This window comes from Enoplosus armatus, chromosome 19 (assembly GCF_043641665.1).
Source record: "Enoplosus armatus isolate fEnoArm2 chromosome 19, fEnoArm2.hap1, whole genome shotgun sequence".
Classification (NCBI taxonomy): Eukaryota; Metazoa; Chordata; class Actinopteri; order Centrarchiformes; family Enoplosidae; genus Enoplosus; species Enoplosus armatus.
The window spans coordinates 13,385,001-13,405,110 of NC_092198.1; the positions used below are offsets into that span (position 1 = coordinate 13,385,001).

General features: G+C 40.3%; 3 protein-coding genes across 4 annotated transcripts in view; all 3 read left to right on the forward strand.

The window, feature by feature from the left end:
- Positions 1–9,134, forward strand: part of fbxo25 (F-box protein 25) — a 43,663-nt gene extending 34,529 nt beyond the window's left edge. The window contains exon 11 of the transcript XR_011598900.1: positions 9,125–9,134. The gene's annotated coding sequence lies outside the window, so the exon portion shown is untranslated. The remainder of the gene's footprint in view (positions 1–9,124) is intronic.
- cmtr1 (cap methyltransferase 1) lies at positions 5,159–15,257 on the forward strand. 2 transcript variants are annotated; one of them, XR_011598899.1, is made up of 25 exons: positions 5,159–5,262; positions 6,389–6,493; positions 6,736–6,887; positions 7,065–7,223; positions 7,449–7,541; positions 7,651–7,722; positions 8,315–8,409; positions 8,766–8,838; positions 8,945–9,143; positions 9,249–9,367; positions 9,556–9,652; positions 9,845–9,977; positions 11,082–11,261; positions 11,344–11,400; positions 11,494–11,551; positions 11,632–11,700; positions 11,876–12,007; positions 12,407–12,532; positions 12,672–12,763; positions 12,972–13,040; positions 13,219–13,266; positions 13,383–13,495; positions 13,652–13,760; positions 13,971–14,633; positions 14,837–15,257. XR_011598899.1 is itself a non-coding variant. In XM_070925572.1 (24 exons), the coding sequence occupies exons 2-24, from the start codon at positions 6,394–6,396 to the stop codon at positions 14,104–14,106; spliced, it is 2,481 nt and encodes an 826-aa protein (XP_070781673.1). In that variant the 5' UTR covers positions 5,159–5,262; positions 6,389–6,393; the 3' UTR covers positions 14,107–15,257. The 2 variants fall into 2 exon arrangements, 1 of the variants encoding a protein (XP_070781673.1); XM_070925572.1 differs by having other exon boundaries at positions 13,971–15,257.
- A 535-nt stretch (positions 15,258–15,792) lies between these two features.
- Positions 15,793–19,744, forward strand: hebp2 (heme binding protein 2). Its single transcript, XM_070926001.1, has 5 exons — positions 15,793–15,827; positions 16,085–16,218; positions 17,039–17,174; positions 17,941–18,121; positions 18,264–19,744. The coding sequence occupies exons 2-5, from the start codon at positions 16,144–16,146 to the stop codon at positions 18,439–18,441; spliced, it is 570 nt and encodes a 189-aa protein (XP_070782102.1). The 5' UTR covers positions 15,793–15,827; positions 16,085–16,143; the 3' UTR covers positions 18,442–19,744.
- The last annotated feature ends 366 nt before the right edge of the window (positions 19,745–20,110 follow it).

The following is a 20,110-nucleotide window of genomic DNA, read 5'->3' on the forward strand; positions in this document are numbered from 1 at the left end:
TGATCTACTAATCTCATACAGCATCAAAGTGATATGTACATCATTATGTACAACATATGTACACCAAAAAAAGTGCAAAGTAGCATTGATCACAAATCAAAGGTCACACGTTTTCTTATGTTTCTGTTTGTATCTTCTCTGTGTATTTTCCGGAGTTGAGCTCAGCCAAACAGATTGAGAGCAATCCCTTACTTACTCCTCTGGCACGCACATAAAGGAGAGAGATATCAGAAAGGCCAAAACTTATACTGTCAACTCCAGAATCAAGAGTGAAACCCGACTGAAATATAAATGCCTTGATTCTCTGAGTTGAAGCAGCTTCTGACGTGATATCTCTCTCTCGTGTCCTTGTCTTGTGCAATCTTACCCTAGAAATCCAGAAAGAGCAAACGGGTTAAGACGACACAACACTTGCTGTCCTCCGAAAGAGGAGGGACTTGGGAGCTCTGTGTTACATCATGGAAATTGCCAAAATGCCAGAGGCAAAGTAATGGTGATTAAAAGACTGAGGGTTTTGGAAGAGATTTCTTGGGGCTCAGCTCAAACTGTATTTAGAAATGTGTCTTTAAAGACCATTGATGTGTTTGAAAAAAATATTTAAATGGTAAATTCTGACTTGATACCCCCATGATAAGGCACGGGTTCAAGTATGACATCAACCAAGCTCATCAGAAATATTAAGAGCTGTCTTTCTGTTCCACTGCATATTAGTCACAAAAAACTGCACTGTGCTTAAAAGGAGGGGTAGTTTTAAACAGGGATCATTTGCTTTTTTACTTTTTACTGCAAAAACGGAGCCTCAAGGCAACAATCTTTTCATCTTAAACACAACAAAATCATAATGAAATCCAGAACAAGGATGATATTGAACTTGAACCACATGTATTATGGTATATTATCATTATACTAGTAGGGATGCACAGAGAAAAACAAAAACAGAAACATAAATCCTGGTAGCATCACTTCCTTCAATCATGTTGGTCTTTCCATGTTACTTGTAAATGAATAGTTCCACATTTTAGGAAATATGCTTATTTTCTTTCTTGATGAGATCGATGAGAAGATTGATACCACTCTCATATTTGTCCGTTAAATAAGGCTACAGCCAGCAGCCGGTGAGATTAGGTTAGCATAAAGACTGAAAACACAGGAAACGGCTAGCCTGGTTCAGTCAAATGATCTTAAAATCCACCTACCAGCACCTCTAAAGCTCAATAATTAACATGTTACATCTTGTTTGTTTATTCTGTACAAAAAACAAGTGTAAAATCAAAAATTTGCCAAGGAACAAACAAATAAGCATATTTCCCAAAATGTCAGACTCAGATGTGTGTGTATGTCTGTGTGTGTGTGTGTGTGTGTGTGTGTGTGTGTGTGTGGTGTGCTCCCATGACCCCTGCGGCCATCTCATCTAAAGAGGTGACTTGACGGCTTGTAGTGCAGTGTGAGTTGGCGGGAGCTGTAGCCGCACATGCCGATCCCCATGAGACCCAGCAGGAAGGCCACGCGTGGCATCACAGGGGCCTCCCGGCTCTGCAACACAGTCTGGGCTGCCTGAGTCTGAAAGAGAGAGCAGGTGTCACCACCCACGAAGCCACAACAACCACCACCGGGCGCCATCATCGCCAGGGCCGATGGTGACCAAGGCAGTGTGTCAGCAGCAACGTTCCTCCTGGCTTTGGTCGCAGTAGAGTCCTTAAAGAGGTGACCCTGGTCACACACCTGTCTCATCCCAGCGATGGTCTTACCATAAGGGAAGAGCCGCACTAGAACCTCCATTTTGTCAAGTTTCAATACATATTGAACCAAGTCATACAGTCACTGCCTGTGTGTCAGTCCTCTGCAGGTTTGAAGACATCTCAGAAATTTGAGCCAATCCAAGACATGTCCTAAAGTCAGATATAAATTCAGTTATTTTCTGATTACTGTCATGTTAGTCGCTGTACAGTGAGGTGTCTCAGATAAACCAAAGGATTGAGAATTATCTAACATGAACTGTGGTGAGCTGAGTCACAGATAATGAGGTTCGACACTGTCCATTTTTAAAACAAACACAAGCCACACTGTAGGCTCCTAAATCCAGCTGGAGGTCTCTGAAATACCCACCAGGGTGATTGGGAACATGGATCTCATGCTAGTCCTCTGGAGATCCAATTAGAGGGCATTTACCTGACCCCGAGGAGCTAAGGCATCTCTAATTCAAATCCATTCAAAGACAGGCTGCTGTAATCCTCTATTCTGAATCCTGCCATGACACACACACACGAATGGGCACTTTGTGTATATTGATGAGTCAGTGGCATCACTTTAAAATGAGCTTTCAGAGCAGTGAAGTGACAATTCAATACAAATCTTTCTTTCTTTCTATTGTGTTGACCTTTTCTTCGGGTATGCACAAGATGGTTTAATCAACAGTTAATCTATTTAATGCACATGAAAGGCAGCATTAAGAAATCTTAGTTTTCTATGTTTAAAATCAACACACCAAGGCTCTGCTTCCTGCAATGCAACATCAACTTTTGACTGAAGCAGTGTAGACAGAGACATGTGCAGGGCCGAGGCTCTAGATCTCAACAGTTGTTTGTTATTAGAGGCTCTAATGGAATTTGCTCCACTGCTGCGCCACTGCAGATGTCCCTAGTCATCCAAGATTAATCATTCATCTATCTAAAGAAGAAAATCACCGTAAAGCATCTTACGCACCTGGAGGTATCTAATATATCCAGGGGTCAGTCGAGGGATGCGAAAAAACATGGTTGTTGTTCTCTCCAGTGCTTCACAGCTGAGACGACAAAAAAAAAGAGAAGCCCACTGCAGCGAGCCCCTCAGGACTTTCTGCTAGGCAACTTTATCACTGTGGATCCCTTTGATCCCTCGCCCTCTGTGTCTCTCTGGCCTCGGTCGTCTCCACCAGGCTGAGTGTGGCAGTAGCAGCAGCTCTCCCCTGTGTCCAAAGACACACGCACACACTCCTCACTCCCTCACTCGGATAGATAGACTGACACACACCTGCACTGTAATGATCTCCCTTGAGGGAGACCGTTGCCTACAGGTAGTATATAAAGCCTTGGCTTCATTGCGTAAGCTGGTCACATGGTGTCGGACTGTGTTTGTGTGTGTGTCTCCGTGTGAATGTGCATTTGTGTCAGTGGAGGATTAGCAGAGCAACTGGAGTTGCGGTGGATTAATACACCTGTGAGAGATGTTCTAAGTCCATTGGCCACCAATTATGTGGGGAAGAAACACACATCCCCATCAGCGGAAGACAAAGCAACGCTGTAATGACGTCTGCTGGGGTCACTGAGAGGAGTTTAACAATTAGGAACAATTAAAAGGCAAATCGCATTGTGACAGTGGATGCAGACATGCGTGTCTAAAGGTATAACAAAAGCAAAAGCACACATTCTGTATACATATAGGAACCATATCTATTTTACAATATCTAAGCCATAATCAATCCATATATCTTCTAAACCTTATTATTCCTCCTCAGGGTCATGGCAGCCAATCCCAGCATGCATTGGATAAAAAGCAGGGAAACATCCTAGACAGGCTCTATCTGTCTGGGCGAACATATTTACATTATATATTCTATTTATCTTTTGTATAGTCAGATGACTTTTATTGAGATATTCATCTCCTTTTCAAAGAAGCTTAATCTTAAAAGGTGCATCAAGCAACAACAAGCAGTTCAATTAAAAAACAATCCACACAAAAGTATACTGTAAAGTACAACATTTTTTACAGCACAATCTTAAATAATCTCAAAACAATGAAGCAAAGAAAGTGAATGTTACTTTCTGAAGGGGTGAAGCTATCAACACAATTTGTGTTACAAATCAAAATGCAACGAAATGAAATGAAAATGTGTCAGTGAAGTGAAGGAAGTGCTTCCATAGTTATCTCTTTGGTGTCACGAAAGCAGGATATTAACTCTGTGTCTTCTAAGAAGGATTTCACAGACACATCATTGAAGGCATGCGATGCACTGACACGTTCGCTTCAAGCTGCATCACGAAAGGAAGAGCATTTACTTGAAACTTGATAATCCCACAGCATCTACTGTACCTTGCTCAGTGCTCACATTTGGAAATACACAGAAAAGATTATTAATTTAGCCCGTGGGAGAAAAACGATTTTCACTCAATGTGCAGACAGTCTGGACACAAAGGTTGTGCTGACAGGTTCCTGAGTGCCTTTCTTTCGCACACAAGAGCATAGAGGCCTATTTTCAAAAACCATTGTAAAGTACCACTGGAAATAGCCTAATAATTGTTTTGACAGACAGCTCAGGATACCTCAACTCACATGCCAAGAACGGATTAGCCCAATGTAACAGACATGCAAGACCGATTAAAGGAAAATCTAATCACTTAATCACACACACAAAAAACAATGCAATTAAAGTTTTATGCAAATTAGTCCCAGCTAATTTTATCTTTCTTATTCTAAGAAAATTGGAAGATTTTAGAATTCATATTTTTTTTCTTAAACCAAAACAAATGTTGATAAAATCTACTCACTTAGAGAAGCACCTGGGGTCCCAACCTGTGACAAAGGAGACAGCTGCAGGGGAGACCCTGTGTTCTTACAGTGTAAGTACATAATTCACTTAAGTCATACCATCAAGATGAACAAGGAAATGACTGCTCTTTCATGCTTTTTTTCTTCTTAATTTAAACATTTCATGAACAACATCCTTTGTATATACCAGTCATAATTCAATATAATTAGTCCAAGCAGGGGCCACCAATAAAATGAATACAATGATTAAAACAAAAAAATATATAACACACAGGCACTTGTATAGACAGTCGTTACGTCACGCGCATCATTACTGCGTGTCGTCAGAAAAGGAAGGACCCCTGAAATCTCTAAAAACAGAACGCGGGCTAATGTAAACTTCAAAAAATAGTGTATTTATTACAAAAGTTTCCATGCAAATAAAAACCTAACTGGGAAATCTTGAAACTCATGCGGAGTTAACGCTTTGTCGCTGCTGTCTCACCACAGAAGAGCGGAGTTTTTCTTCTGAGCTGGTAAAAACTAGCTGGCTAATTTAGCTAGCTAACAGCTAATGCTGCTACAGCTGCGCAGTTTCGTTTCACAGAAAACACCGTAAACACCCACACTGACACTAACCAGCCAAACCTGTTTACTTTAGTTGTGTTTTCCTGCAAAAATATATCTTGGAAAGTGGCATGGGTCGACTTTACCAAACTTTGATAGCTGACTGCTGCTAACTACAACATAACCACAGAGGTAACGGTTCGAATTAGCAGGACATTTATTTTCAGATTGAAAATTGTCAACCTGTGGCAACGTGGAGGATCAAAACATCGCTTGTGTTATGTTGACTAGCCACAATACACGCCTCTTCTGAATGTAATGTTAATACAAGAAAGGCGCTAGTTGGGGATAAATGAAGCGGTTCATATGTGCGTTCATGTGAAGACTTGTTGCTAATATCCATTTTCGATGCTTTTACCTACATCTGATATCACGACGAGAATATAATATAGTCACCTAATTTTACAAGTTTTGGATTGTGTTTGCCTGGGAGTTATTTAAAAGTTTCCGACACCAGAAAGCAGCAAAGAATAAAGCAAGTTAGCACTTTTTCTACTTTGCTCAATTTAGACAAAGCATTTTAATGACTTCAGAGCAGAATATTGGTGGCACTGTTGTAGAGTGTGTGACCGTATATCATTGTTGAAAGGACTGCTGCTGATCAGTTTTTCCTTTTTCCTGTCTCCGTACACATGTTATTTATGTATGTTGAGCATTCATATGTAAGGAAATATGAAAGTCAGTATTTACGCATTGCTAAGCATGCACCGGGACATTAGAGCTGCAACTAACAGTTATTTTCTCAACTGTTTTTAAGGTCAAACCTAATGTCATATACCAATCAAAATTTAACAGCCTAACGGGATGTCTTAAAACTGTTTAAAAATCATATTAATACAATAATAAAAAGAGGAAAAATAGGCCACAATTCTCATTTGTGAAGCTGTAGTCAGCAAATGTTTACCAGCGTTGTATGCATGTGGTTTTCTCTTTCTAGTTGATACATTTTGATTTTTAGTCCATTAATCAGTTAATTTAATCATTGTTTAAGCTTCAGCACTATATGCCTAAATGCTTTTGGCTGCCTTTCAAATGTGCATCATTGTCATACTTGCTGTTGTGGTTTAGTCTGCCATTGTTGACATGTACATGAAGGTAGATTCTGCTGCTCTGTTCTTTTTCATTTTGTTTAAAATGACCTTAACCCTTGGTTGGGTATTCCTGTCACAGTCCTTGGTTTTCCCCTGTATCCTCTGTGCTGCTGTTGCACCTCATCCATCAGTATCTTATTGTTAATGTCCTCTCTGCTCTGTTTCAGCCACGATGAAGAGACGAGCCGAAGCAGCGCCGGCTCCGCTGCAGGGGACAAAGAGGCAACGTGAAGACAGCAGTTCCGATGAAGAGTCACAATTATCCAGACAAGGTGGATAGATTAATTTCCCCCCTCCAAACAGTGCATGCCATGATTTTAGATCTGATATTTTACATGCCATAGGTAATATTAAGCCTCTTTCTATGAATAGAATTCATACTCTGTTAAGTCAAGTAGTTACTATGGTTGTAGCTGAGGTTTGTTTGTTTGTTTGTTTACTTTGGTGTCTCTGCCTGCTCCTGTTTCAACATGAATGGTTTGTACCTGTGTGTCTGTGGTTTTGTCCTGTCCAGACTCTAGCCAAAATGATTCCCTCAGTGACCAGGAGGATCACAGACCGGGATTCTCCATGCCCTCCATATCATCCTTTGATGACCAAGACGCTGACGGCACACAGGCCTCCTCCAACTTCACTATGTACAACAGTGTGTCACAGAAACTCATGGTAATGTATTGAAACCTGCACTAACACTAGATATTTAACAGTCTGTGTTGCAGGATTTTTGATTTTACGTATGAGCTTCTTCTTATGTCATTTTAAGCTTATTTTGCAAAGTGTTCAGAGGAGTTTTACACTGTCTTTTCCTAACGCCATATTGTCTCTTACCTCTTACCCCCTCAGGCCAAGATGGGCTTCCGTGAGGGTGAAGGTCTTGGGAAGTTTGGCCAGGGACGCAAAGAGATTGTGGAGGCCTCTACCCAGCGAGGGAGAAGGGGTCTCGGTCTCACACTGCAGGGCTTTCAGGGGGAGCTCAATGTGGACTGGCGCGATGAACCAGAGGTACACAGCAGTAAATAATAACCACATAATGTTTTCAGTGGTGTTTTCTGTAAATTATGTGAATTACGTGTCTATTATTGAACTATCAATTGAGTTTTTTCTCATTTTTTTTACTCCTGAGAACTATTTTGTTATGTATACATCATGATGACCTGTTGACATGATTTGTTGTTTCCCATCTCTCTTGTTTCCACCCTTTGTCTCTTTTTTGGTTTGTCTGTCCAGCCCAGTGCCATAGAGAAGGTAGAATGGTTCCCAGAATGCACCACAGAGACCCCAGATGCAGATGAGCTGAGGGACTGGATGATTCTGGGACGGGTAAATACAAACAGGAGCTTACTTTGATATGTATTGTACACAGTGTTCACTCAGGCATACTCTTTTGCCTCATATTTGTTCTTAAAGTCTTGTTTTCAACTGCTTACAGAGGAAACTAAAGATTGAGGATGAGACAGAGTTTTGCACTGAAGACCTCCTGCACACTCTTCTAAGGTGCAAGGTGAGTTATAACTTCTGTTTCATTTTAATTCCTTTTTTATTTTACACATAAACATAATATAACAGAATCTTTATGTAAATACCTCAGCAGTATCTACTCCAATGTTCAGGAAACAGAGGTGGCAATTAGCTAGAAGGCATTAACCCTGCAAAAATACGTGTTGACTTAATGCAAGTCTGTCGTGGGTCTGGTGTGAATGGTAGTGATAAACCAGCAGAGGAAATGTGGGAAGCCTCTTCAGTGTAAAGGTAAATGTTTTAATGGCTTAGATGAAGCAAATAAAAACACAGAAGGATGGTAAATATGCTGTCTACACTGGACTCTGCATATTACACACAAAGATGAGTTAATGACATCTTTGTATACCTTTAGAAATGTCTTTAAAGTTTGTATTTGTGCTGTCTAAACAATCAAAAGTATTCACCTTCCTACATTTCCTTTGTAGATAAACTATTGGCAGTTTGGGAACCTGTTTTCTTCATCAGTGGGCTTTTCTGTGTGTAAAGATCTGTGAATTGCCGTCTACATTGGATGGACCCAAATACTGTAATATCCCTGAGTTGTGTAACCACTGTGTCTGTTTGATGTTCAGACAGTATTTGATAACCTGGAGGGCGAGGAGATGAGGAGAGCACGGACACGCTCTAACCCTTACGAGACGATCAGAGGAGGTATCTTCCTCAACAGGTCAGTCTTTAGGTAGTTAACAACAGGGTGGAAATAATCAATGTGGATAATATTTTATAACTCATTTGTTTGTTTGTTTTTTGAGGTTTTATTTAATTGAATCACTTCACTTACACATATTTGCACAAACATTTGAATGACACCAAATGTAAAGCATGTGGCTGTGTGTGTTGCTACACATTTGATTTGTATATTATATAAATTATCTGAAAATAAAATAAAATAGTATATGATTACTTCCTGCCTTTTGGAAAAGGTTAGTGACAGGTTTACTTCTTCAGTAACACAGAACTGTAGTGGATGTGCCAATCCTTTAAAGACAATGACAAGTTGTATTATGTTCTTCCTGTATTTAGAGCAGCTATGAAAATGGCCAACATCGACCACTGCTTCGACAATATGTTCACCAACCCAAAGGATTCACAAGGGGTGAGTTTGCTCAAACAGCTGATATGTATTGCACTGAATGTTTGTTGGATCAGGACACACAGGCCCATATCAACAGATGGTGAGACAAACCTCTCTCACTATGCAGAAATCTCTGACAAAGGACCGTGAGGGCGAGCTTCTGTACTTCGGTGACGTCTGTGCGGGGCCTGGAGGCTTCTCAGAGTACATACTGTGGAAGAGGCGTTGGCATGCCAAGGGCTTTGGCATGACGCTGAAAGGACCCTGTGACTTCAAACTGGAAGATTTTTATGCAGCGCCCAGTGAGCTGTTTGAGCCTTACTATGGTACGCGCATAAAACTTGCACATTACGTTCAGGGGGGAGAACAGACATTGGTTATGTCTCAGGTGATGAATGATTCAGTGAAAGCGTGACCTCTGTGCGTCCCAGGTGAGGGAGGGGTGGATGGCGACGGCGACATCACTCGGCCAGAAAACATGACTGCTTTCCGAAACTTTGTCCTGGAGAGTACAGAAAAAAGAGGGCTGCACTTCCTCATGGCAGATGGGGTGAGACTTACTACTACTTACTACTGCAGAGTATACATATTTCAAAGCATGCAAAGATCTAAAATGTACGCATCAAGCAGAAGATGAGGGTGCAGAAGATGAGGGTACAGATTGATGGCTTCAACTGAGATGTCCAGCTCTCTGTCTAGTGATTGGATCGCTTTTGCTTTGACGACTGTCTCCGGTAGGGTTTCTCTGTGGAAGGCCAGGAAAACATTCAGGAGATCCTGAGTAAACAGCTGCTGCTCTGTCAGATCCTCACTGCCATCTCTACACTCAGGACAGGTATGTGTATACACATGATTTGGTGGGTCACCTAATTTGTCTGCATACGTGTCTATTTTAAACTCTGGCAAAGTGGATCGCTCCTGGTGTTCATCATATTCATGTTATTGTGCTCCCCTCTGTATTTGTGTGCACATGTTACTGTATGTTTGTGTCAGAGCTGAAATGATAGTGGCACTGTGTCTTCTCCAGGTGGTCACTTTGTCTGTAAGACGTTTGACCTCTTCACTCCCTTCAGTGTGGGTTTGGTCTATCTGCTCTACCTCTGCTTCGACAGGATCTCTCTCTTCAAACCTGTCACCAGCAGGCCGGCCAACTCTGAGAGGTGGGGCTGTGTGTGTATGTGCGTGTGTGACTGTAAGAAGATATGTGTGGATTTGGTTACTTAAGGATGAACTGATTAGAATTTGGTTGCCAAAGGTCAAGGTCACTGTGACCTCACAAAACACGTTTTTGGCCATAACTCAGGTGACACGTTTGACTCAAAGGTTAGGGTTAGGTTTTTAGCCATAATTTAAGAATGAATTGGGCAAATCCAGATTTCACACACATGTTGACTGGTACGACACAATAAGTAAACAATAACTAGCACGTTAGGGGCTGTCCTCTATCTCGTCCCTGCCTTTCACTTCCTGCCTCATTTTGAGCGTCATCAACTTATTGCAGCGCGCCCAGCTGATTGTGATCCTGTGAGTGAGGAGAAAACAAAAGCAGCACATTTTGTGTAGCTTTACTCTATAAGAATCCATCTTTACATAGTAATCAAGTACATGTGCACCTGTTTAGCCAATACATGTATGATAATCCTTTACTTATCAGTTCAACAATGTATATTGTATATTTACTGTAATCATACATATGCATCATTCATATGGTGATATCTTCCATTTAGCCAAAAAGATACAATTTATACCTTTTATTCAATTCCTTCCAAGTATTCACTATATATTATAGTATAATAGTAATATTTATTACTATATTATATGAGTCTGGACAGATGTAAACTGCAACTTGACTGGTTGGTGGAGGCATACAACGCGAGGCAGTAATTCTAGTTTTACTTGTTTATTCAGCCTCAGTGAGGTGTGCAGACAAAAAAATCCTAAATGAAATACTGGAAAAATGTCTCCACTTTTAAAGTTCAGTAATAATCATTGAGTCCCAGCTCTCTGCTGCCTGGAAGCAACTTTTATATTTGTTCTCAGATTAGGATTTATCACTTTCTGTCTGAAGGAAAGTATTTCTTCACTGATAACTGACTCAAAATTACAATTAGGGTTAGGCAGAAAAGTTGACTGTGCAGCGTCTCAATTAGAGGAAATGGGACAGTCTCTCTGCTATGGATCTAATTGTTTATTTAGACCAAGAAGAGAGATTGTAGAGAGATTCTTGCGTCTGTAAATCTCTTCCAACTCTTTGCCGTCCGCAGGTACATAGTGTGTCGCGGTCTGAAGCCCGGATCAGACGCCGTCAGGGAATACATGTTCAGAATCAACCTGAAACTGAACCAACTGAGGAACACGGACACAGACGTTACGGATGTGGTTCCCCTGAGCATCATCAAGGAGGACACCGACTTCTACCAGTTTATGGTCAACTCTAATGAGAGGTAGAGTCGCACAGTATTCACAAGGACCTTAATCTTTTCATTTCAAACTGAGTGACTTGAATTAAATGAACTCTCACTGCAGCCTCTGTGTAGTCCAGATCAAGGCCTTGGCTAAGATCCACGCCTACGTCGTAGACCCGTGAGTACCCTGTCTTGTACATGTCTATGTGCATTAAGCGTAGCCATGTGTCATGGTGTTAATGTATGCAAGCGACTGCATTTGTTTCTCTAGGACCCTTGCAGAGCCGAGGCAAGCAGACATTCGGAAGGAGTGTCTGAAACTTTGGCAGGTGAGTGGACAAACATATATATAATTGTATTTTTCTTCTTTGTTATTCCACCTCTAAATAAATTTTATGTCAATTTCCAGGTCCCAGACAAGGCCAGAGTCACTCCTGCTTCATCAGACCCAAAGTCAAAGTTCTATGAACTGATTAAGGTCAGTTCTCAGTTTTTTCCACAAATCCTAAACAGTATTTCCCATAGGGTTGAGAATATTATGTGTTTAGTTAGGCTGTCCAAATAAATTAATCTTGATGGGAAACAAATGGGCTGGTTTAAAATGTTGTCTCTCTGTTCTGTCTCTCCTGCCTCTCTGACCTGTTGCACCTCAGAATTCAGATGTGGAGTTATTCCAGTGTAAGCTCACACCTCTCAACTCCACCACACTCGAGAAGCTGCGTCACATCCTGGACCACAGGTGCATTGTGGGAGGTGGAGAGCAGATCTTCCTTCTGTCGCTGGGGGTGAGTCTTAGGAGACACAAAACACCAAAATGTAGGTCTTGAACTTGTGTCTTGTCTGACTGCACTGTAGTAATGTATTCTTCACAAAAACCTTCTTTTTGTACCCAGTTGGAATAATTTGTCTTTTTCAAGATTTTCCATATTTGATATCAGATAGCAGCTCCTATCTATTCATTAACACACAGTGATGGAAAACCCAGGCTTGTATCATCACTTTTCTTCTGGAAAAGACTAAAATAGAGATCTGGCCAATCTATTCACCCCTAATGCTTTTATTTTTTATTTAGAGGGATAGTGGTGACCAGAGAGGCTTTACTACTTTTTTAAGCATGGTAGCCTGGGATTGAACTTGTTTTCATGTTTTTATCTGTCCTCTCTATTTCCCCTTGGCTTGTGTAGAAGTCTCAGATATACACATGGGATGGGAAGATGCCCTTGCGCTGGAGGAAACTGGAGAATTTCAAGCTGGAGCTGCCAAGAGATACACTTCTAAGTGTGGAGATCGTCCAAGAGCTGAAGGGCGAGGTGAAAGGAGGGAACAGATGATATATGGGACCCAGTATCCTAATCTATTTAAGCCTGGCTCCATTTCTGTTAATGCTGAAATAATACACCTGAACAAGTTGGTTGTGGTTTTTATAAATACAGTATATGTGGTCCTCAGGGCAAAGCTCAGCGAAGGATCAATGCAGTTCACGTAATGGATGTACTAATACTGAATGGCACTGATGTAAGAGATAAGCACTTCAACCAAAGGTAGGACAGCGTCACCTGTTATTGATTCTTACACTTTTATTCATTTACTTATTGATCTTTAAAATTATGTCAAAATTGTAATTCTCATTTCTCTGTAAAGCATAAATAAATACATTGTTCTAAATGCATTGACATGTTCATTGCAATACAATGAACTTTTCATACCAGTTTTCTATAGTTGACTAAATGATACACATTGTATTTCCAGGATCCAGATGGCTGAGAAGTTTGTGAAGGCAGTAGCCAAACCCAGCAGACCAGACATGAACCCTATCAGGTATTAATTTACATGAAGTGAACTATCCTGAATGCTGAAGAATTCACAACCAGATAATTGAATATTTTTGTGGAAAAACCATATGAAACACAAATTGTTATTCAATGCAGAATATTTTTATGTGTCTTAGAACATGTCTGGAGGGGGTCTTAAATGTAACGTGTCTTTTCCCAAACAGAGTGAAGGAAGTGTACAGGCTGGAGGAAATGGAGAAAATCTTTGTCAGGTATGACAGGACGACTGTCCAAGAGTCAACATGATCTATAAAATATCAAGCCAAGTTTTATATAATCATTTACTAAATGTTGGGGCTTTACTACTATTTCTTGTTTTATTATCCAGACTAGAGATGAAGGTGACAAAGAGTTCAGGAGGAGTTCCGCGTCTGTCCTACACCGGCAGAGATGACCGACACTTCCTTCCCACGGGCCTTTACATCATTAAGACTGTCAATGGTATGTGTTTGTGTTTGTGCTGCAGCTCATTGTCAAAAAGTGTCACTTTAATTCTTTTGCAGATTTTATTTATGTCAAATCCTCAACAATCCTGGGGGAAAAACACTGGGACTGTCGGTTCGTTTTACGTTTCTAATCTCTCTCTCCATCCCTCAGAGCCGTGGACGATGGCATACAGTAAAAACTCCAAGATGAAATTCTTCTATAACAAGACAACCAAGGAGTCCACCTATGAAATGCCACCCAACTCTGCTGCTCCCTTCCAGTATGTACTGTCTTCTCCACCCACATTGAATTCATTTATTTCTGATTTAATCGATTGAATCAGTCAGTTCTGTATTGGGAATAATAATAATAAAAAAGCTCAATTTACATGAACATGGGTGGGTACTTTACCACATAATTATTACATATGTAACACCAGCCTTTATGATCTGATGAATGAACAGTGTCCTTTCTTTGTCTTCGTCCTCAGCATTTGCCACTCTGAGCGGCTCTTCTGGGCTTGGGTGGACGGGGTGATAGTCCATGATTCTCAGACACGGATGGACCCAGAGAAACTGTCCAAAGATGACGTTTTGTCCTTCGTCCACCAGAATTACCAGCCTTGAAACACTTGCAGAGCCCCAGAGCTTCACCAGCTACAACCTGGACATAAAATGCACTAACTTATGGAGGATATAGAGCCTTAGAAAAGGTTATCATATAATGTCTTAATTGATATTTATTTTGACAGTAAAAGGGGGATTCATAAAAGACTGTACAGCCAAATAAATAGATCTACCAATACATGGATCAACCATTTATCTCTACCATTTATAGTTTTTATTGTCCAGTTAATGTCAATTAATTTTATAACCATTGTCAAGGCCCTCTTGTTCCTCTATATTAGGCTGCTTATAGAAATTATTACCAGGTTGCTGCTGGAGTTCTGGAGCTCAAGTGATGAATTGTTTTCTGCTATTTCTAGCGGTGACATTTTGACTCTGTGTAAGCAACATACATTTGACAAACCACTCTGTCTTTCTGCCTTTTCCACTGCCCTTGGCTCTATGAATTGTAATGAATAAGACTCAACTCATAAGACAATATGGAGACAAAAAGCTGCTGCTGTCTCTACATTGGATTGCATGTCCCTGTAGGTCAAATTTTTACAGTTCCTCGTCCATACAATGCTTGTGCGTGCGTGTGCATATATCACAAGAGAGATGCATCTGCGATTTGAATACTGCTAGATAGAATTGCAAATGCTAAACTATGCATCCATATCTGTAAACAGTCTTGCTTGCCTTGCCTCTACACCTGCTCGAAACACAACTGCTCCTCTCTTCATCTCCTCAGAGACCAGGATCTGTTGCCCAGGCTCTTACATCAACAGGCTCCATGTTTTCACACCTGCAAAGCCTAAAGACAACAAACACATTCATCATATCCTCACCATCATTTCTACATTCATGTCAGTTACAGATGTAGCAACATTTTCCCCAGTCATACCTGGTCTATCACATCGTGTGTGTGTGTGTGTGTGTGTGTGTGTGTGTGTGTGTGTGTGTGTGTGTGTGAAGAATTTGGACGGTGTCTTGTTAGGTTTTAGGTTGTTTCTACTCCTACACCTCTTTGTGATTTTGCCTCATCGCCTGGACTGTGTGTTTCTTAAATACTGCAAATGAGTTATTTTTTCTTGTAAAGTTGGCTATCAATCCCTTTGATGTAAATACTTATAATGTAGTAAATAAATGGGAGGTGCTCTTCCGAGAAATTACTTTCAACTGCGTGTGCCTTGTTACTTTTGAACGAGCCAGCCTGGCTGTTTCCGGTCTTTATGCTAAGCTAAGCTAACCGGCTGCTAGATCTTCTCAGGTAAGCTAACCTAACTCTTTGCCAGAAAGTGAATAACCGTGTTTCCCCAAAATGTTGAACAGTTGCTTTAACATAATCAGTCATTTTTATGCCTACTGCCATGTGGCAATTCATGTTTTCATTATTTTGCCTTAAAAATAATCCCTCATCTAAACGGACATTAGGTTTTTTTGTGTTTGTGGCGCAATTTGAACTAGTAATTTCTACAGTCAAGCCCTTTTTCCTGCACCATTTTATTGCATGAATGTTATGGAGCTCAAACACACCCAAACTAAATTTAAATGGAGGCCAAAGTTGAACTTTTCTACCACTATATTTACTTAGTGGTGTTGACATCAAAGATCGGGACTCTTATTTTGAAGTTACACTCGCTCAGCCAATCAGATTTCAAATTTATGTAACCGGAAGCGATGTTATGAAAACAAACGTACTCCACACCCTGACAGCAAGGACCAAACGCGTGAATTTACAGGTAATTATCTCTCTCTTTCTGTCTTTATTCAATAATTGCACAATTTGTGAAATTATAACATTGCTTTAACAAAAGCGTCAAGTTAGGCGGTGAATAATTACTTTGCCGAATATGAAATATTAACTGAATATGTATTTCCAGAGTTGTTTTACAAGTTAAGATGCGTTTACACAACCAGTCTCATGTGACTCGGTGTAGTTAACAGGTTGTAAACCAGTATGAGGTTTTCTATTGCCTAACGCTACGATGTATTTCAGTGGTTAGAACACGTCTGAGTATTTTACTTCAGACAGTTTTGACCACCTTCACACCGGCCATGCTGAAAGCTGTGGGACAAGCTCTGTTCTCAACAGGACTGCAGAATCCTAAATACACAGCAGATGAGAAAAAGGTAAATGTTTTCCAGAGTACCTTTTTTAAAAGGACATTACATTTTGGACTGATGTTGATTGTTCTGTTTGTCTGCCATGTGACATGAGATGTGAGTGAGAGTTCAATCATTTTTCAAACATAAATGCCAAATTTTCAATTATTCTACCTTGTCAAGTTGGCTGTCTCTGATTTATAGCATCAATGGAATATTTTGGGGTTTTGAATTGATAAAATTGACAAAACAAAATATTTGAGGTCCTCACCTTGAACACTGGGAATTTATGATGCATTTTTAAGTTTTCGGTAGTGCTGAAAAGATCAGTTTTAATCTATCAATTCTTTATCAAGTTAAAGTGGCATGACGCCAGCTTCTCCAGTGTAAAGATTTGCTGCTTTTCTTTATTTTATTTCGTATTAAATTGAGATGTCTGGGATATTGTGATGGGTGTTACACCAAAATCTGTTATGCTAGAGGGTTAATGATAAAAATAATATTTTTGCGTTGACTAAAGTGTGTATCACTCCCAAAATGTCTGTGACTGAATCATACTGATACCGATCAAACTTTATTTTTTTTAGTGCTTTACATATGACTGACAAGCTGATAATCAGACAAACAGTACTAATTTGTAGAAAGATCTACTACAATATGTGACTTATCTAAATAGTGTGTCATAATTTTTGGTAACAGCCATCAAAATACAGTTTGTGATGTAGTAAAGACTATTGCAGTGGCAATTCAGCTGATCAGTTCACAGAATATGGTGTAACATGGGCATTCTTCACTAGTTTCTGATACTTTATTGATTCAGTGCGTGCATGTATGCGTGCTCTTGCAGGGACAAGACTATGAGATTCGCACCTACCATGACACCAAGTGGGTGAGCACCACTCTGAGTGGGATGGAGTGGGATGCAGCCATGAATGCTGGCTTCCGCCGGCTCTTCAGCTACATTCAAGGCAACAACCACAACAGTGAGTTTCAGTAGTTTTGTTCCTAGAATCCCACATGGATGTACGATGAAAGGCTGAATTCAAACCTGTACAGACTGATGCACCTTTACTTTCTTTTGCGAAGCTTGTAATATTCTTTATTTTGTCGAGACTTTGTCAAGTGGTTTTGAGGCTTTTATTTTAGATGACGTAAAGCCATGAACTAAACTAAATACAATGAAACTTGACTAAACACAATCAGTCAAGTTAACAACATTCAAGTGTTGCAGAATGAAGTTATGGGTAACTGTGGTGCGAATATAATGGAGTCAATGAATAAATGCAAGAGTCAATGAAAAAGTGCACTTTAGTTCTTGCTCAGCAGTTTGTAACAGCACCACTGCCTTTTGTCTTACTCAGCAGTTTACAACAGCATTATTTATGAGAATATATATTGTTTGTGCTGTTGACTACTGAGGTCTGCAGTGTAAGGAGAGTGTGTGATCTGTAAACCTGGTGTTTAATCCTCCATATCTGCCACACTTTGTGGTTCTATATCCACCATCTGTTCAGGTATCATTATGTACTGACGTTTTGATCCACCAGCTGGCAACTGAGGGTTTGTTTAGAAAATATGATATCTGTGCATCTTACAAAAGCTGATTACATGTCAGACAAACCATCCTCATTTTTATATTTGTTACTACATCTATGTCTCCCGTTTTATGTTTTATGGCTGTCAGATATGTGTTTTTTTCTGCTTGTGCTTAATTTTTTCTAAAATCGTATTAATTTCTTTGTTCCTCAGAGGTAAAAGTGGATATGACAGCCCCTGTGACGTGCCGCGTGGACCCTGGAGCCGGCCCTGCTTGTGAATCTCAGTTCACCGTGTCCTTCTTCATCCCAGAGGAGCATCAGGACAATCCACCGGAGCCCAGCGACCCAGAGGTGTTTGTGGAGTACAGGAAGGAGTTTACAGCTTATGTCAGGTAGAGTGCAACCTAGGCACTGACCGATGTATACATTTAATTTTAATCCAAGGTGATATTGTGTGAAAATGTCAAAATGACAAGTCCTGCAAGTCTTAGATCTTGAAACTTAATCTTAAATCCTTCTCGTTCCATCCTCCAGGACATACGGTGGTTTCTCCAAAGAGAATTTGAAGCGCGAGGAGCTCGTTAAACTTCTGGAAAGCCTGCAGAGAGACGGAGTCCCATACGTCGACAAGCCGTTCTACGCAGCCGGGTATGACAGTCCCTTCAAACTGACCAACCGCAGGAATGAGGTCTGGGTCCTGAAGAAGGAGTAGGAAGCTTAAAGGTCACGCAAGACTCAGCCCTCTATAATGTAAAATAGTCAAATTTAGGAAGGAATGATTTTACATGATCACAACACTTGATACATTTCGTACAGTTTGACAGCACTTACCTGTTAAAGAAGTATGATGACTTCCAACATTTGTCTGAAGTTACTGAACTCTACACTCACTGAAAGTCTTGATAAAGAGACCAAACACGTGATTACAAGAGCTCTAAGAGGCCATCACTAACAAATGAACCTAGAGGAACAGCTGGAGACAGTGTGACAATATTTCTAGCAGGTGGTGCTAAGTCGTCAGGAAATGTTTCTCTCATTTGGTGCATCTTGTTACGACAAAAAAACCCACAAGTGCTTCTTTATTTTTGGAATGAATGACTTGCTGAAAATACATTTATTATCAGCTTTTGTTTTTTGCACTTGAATCTAAAAAAAGACTCTGCAGGATGAAGAAAGAAAGGAGAGGTTTACATTTTTAAGTTTGTCTTAAAGCAATACTAACATGACTATACAGTATGTACATTAACAGCATTATCTGGCTTCTTCCTCCTGTCCATACTGGCTGCGGAGAGTTCACTTCCTAATCTGACTCCAATTTAAGCGATGGGGGAAATCCACAGTCCTCCCCGTCTCTTACATTGGGATCACCTTAGGAAGGGATCTCTTTGCAGCCAGTATGGACAGGAGGAAGGATTACAGCAACCAGTAACACTTTCAATGTACAAATTGGCATGCTAGTATTGTTTTAATATGAACTGGAAAACATGTGAACTTTTCCTCTAACTGTGTAGGTCACATGCAAAGTCTGACAGGTTTTTATTTCAATGGTTGTGCTGTGAAGGTGACTCTGCCTGCCTGCCTGACAAAATGTTGATAAGTCTGATCTCAGACCTGACTTACCGCCACCGCTTCACGCTCGTTATGATGAACGACTGAGTCACCGCAAATCTAGACCAGTCATACCTGCATCACTCAAGTCTCAGCTAAAAAGACTTGATGAGTCTTGATACCAACTATTGTGGTGCTTGGTGACACTTACAAGCTAACATAAACATTATGCCTTTTTTAAATCTGAGTTGACCTCCTTTTATACATTAAATTGTATTTATAATCATATTTATAGCTCATGATGTACTAGATGTTGCGTGTTTTTAAATCCTGAAGAAGGGATGGTACTTAATAAGGGAATGATGACATAAGCACTGCACTCATACACGAGTCATGGGAGATATTACTTGCCTCTAAATGATGTTTAACAATGTAAAATGTATTACCTCATCAATAATAAATATAACTCGGCATCAAATGATTGATTATTTGGATCATTTATTACCTCCATCTTCACTGTGTAATGATGTTTTTGTCCTCCCTATTTTTTTACTGTAGTTTGAATCCACCAGAAGCTCCACGGTGAGTTGTTTATCTGATCTATAGTGGATACAGTTCAGACCTCCACTCTCTGATGATAGTGACCTTTTATCGGCCGGATGAAACTTCGGCGTTTTTTTATCCTCCCTCACCTTCCCCTCTCGCGCTCTCGCCGTCAGGTTCGTGCCTGCCGACTCAGTCTTTTTATTTGTGGCAGAATTGTTCCCAATATCATGTTCAGACACTCAGCAGAAGTGACGTCTTTTTTTATCCTCTGCGCACACACACATACA

Coding starts and splice junctions, on each gene's coding strand:
- cmtr1 (XM_070925572.1), top strand. CDS start 6,394: ATGAAGAGACGAGCCGAAGCAGCGCCGGCTCCGCTGCAGGGGACAAAG. Junction 8,839..8,944: donor ACCCAAAGGATTCACAAGGG/GTGAGTTTGCTC, acceptor CTCACTATGCAG/AAATCTCTGACAAAGGACCG. Junction 13,267..13,382: donor ATGGAGAAAATCTTTGTCAG/GTATGACAGGAC, acceptor TTTATTATCCAG/ACTAGAGATGAAGGTGACAA.
- hebp2 (XM_070926001.1), top strand. CDS start 16,144: ATGCTGAAAGCTGTGGGACAAGCTCTGTTCTCAACAGGACTGCAGAAT. Junction 16,219..17,038: donor ACACAGCAGATGAGAAAAAG/GTAAATGTTTTC, acceptor GTGCTCTTGCAG/GGACAAGACTATGAGATTCG. Junction 17,175..17,940: donor TCAAGGCAACAACCACAACA/GTGAGTTTCAGT, acceptor TTTGTTCCTCAG/AGGTAAAAGTGGATATGACA.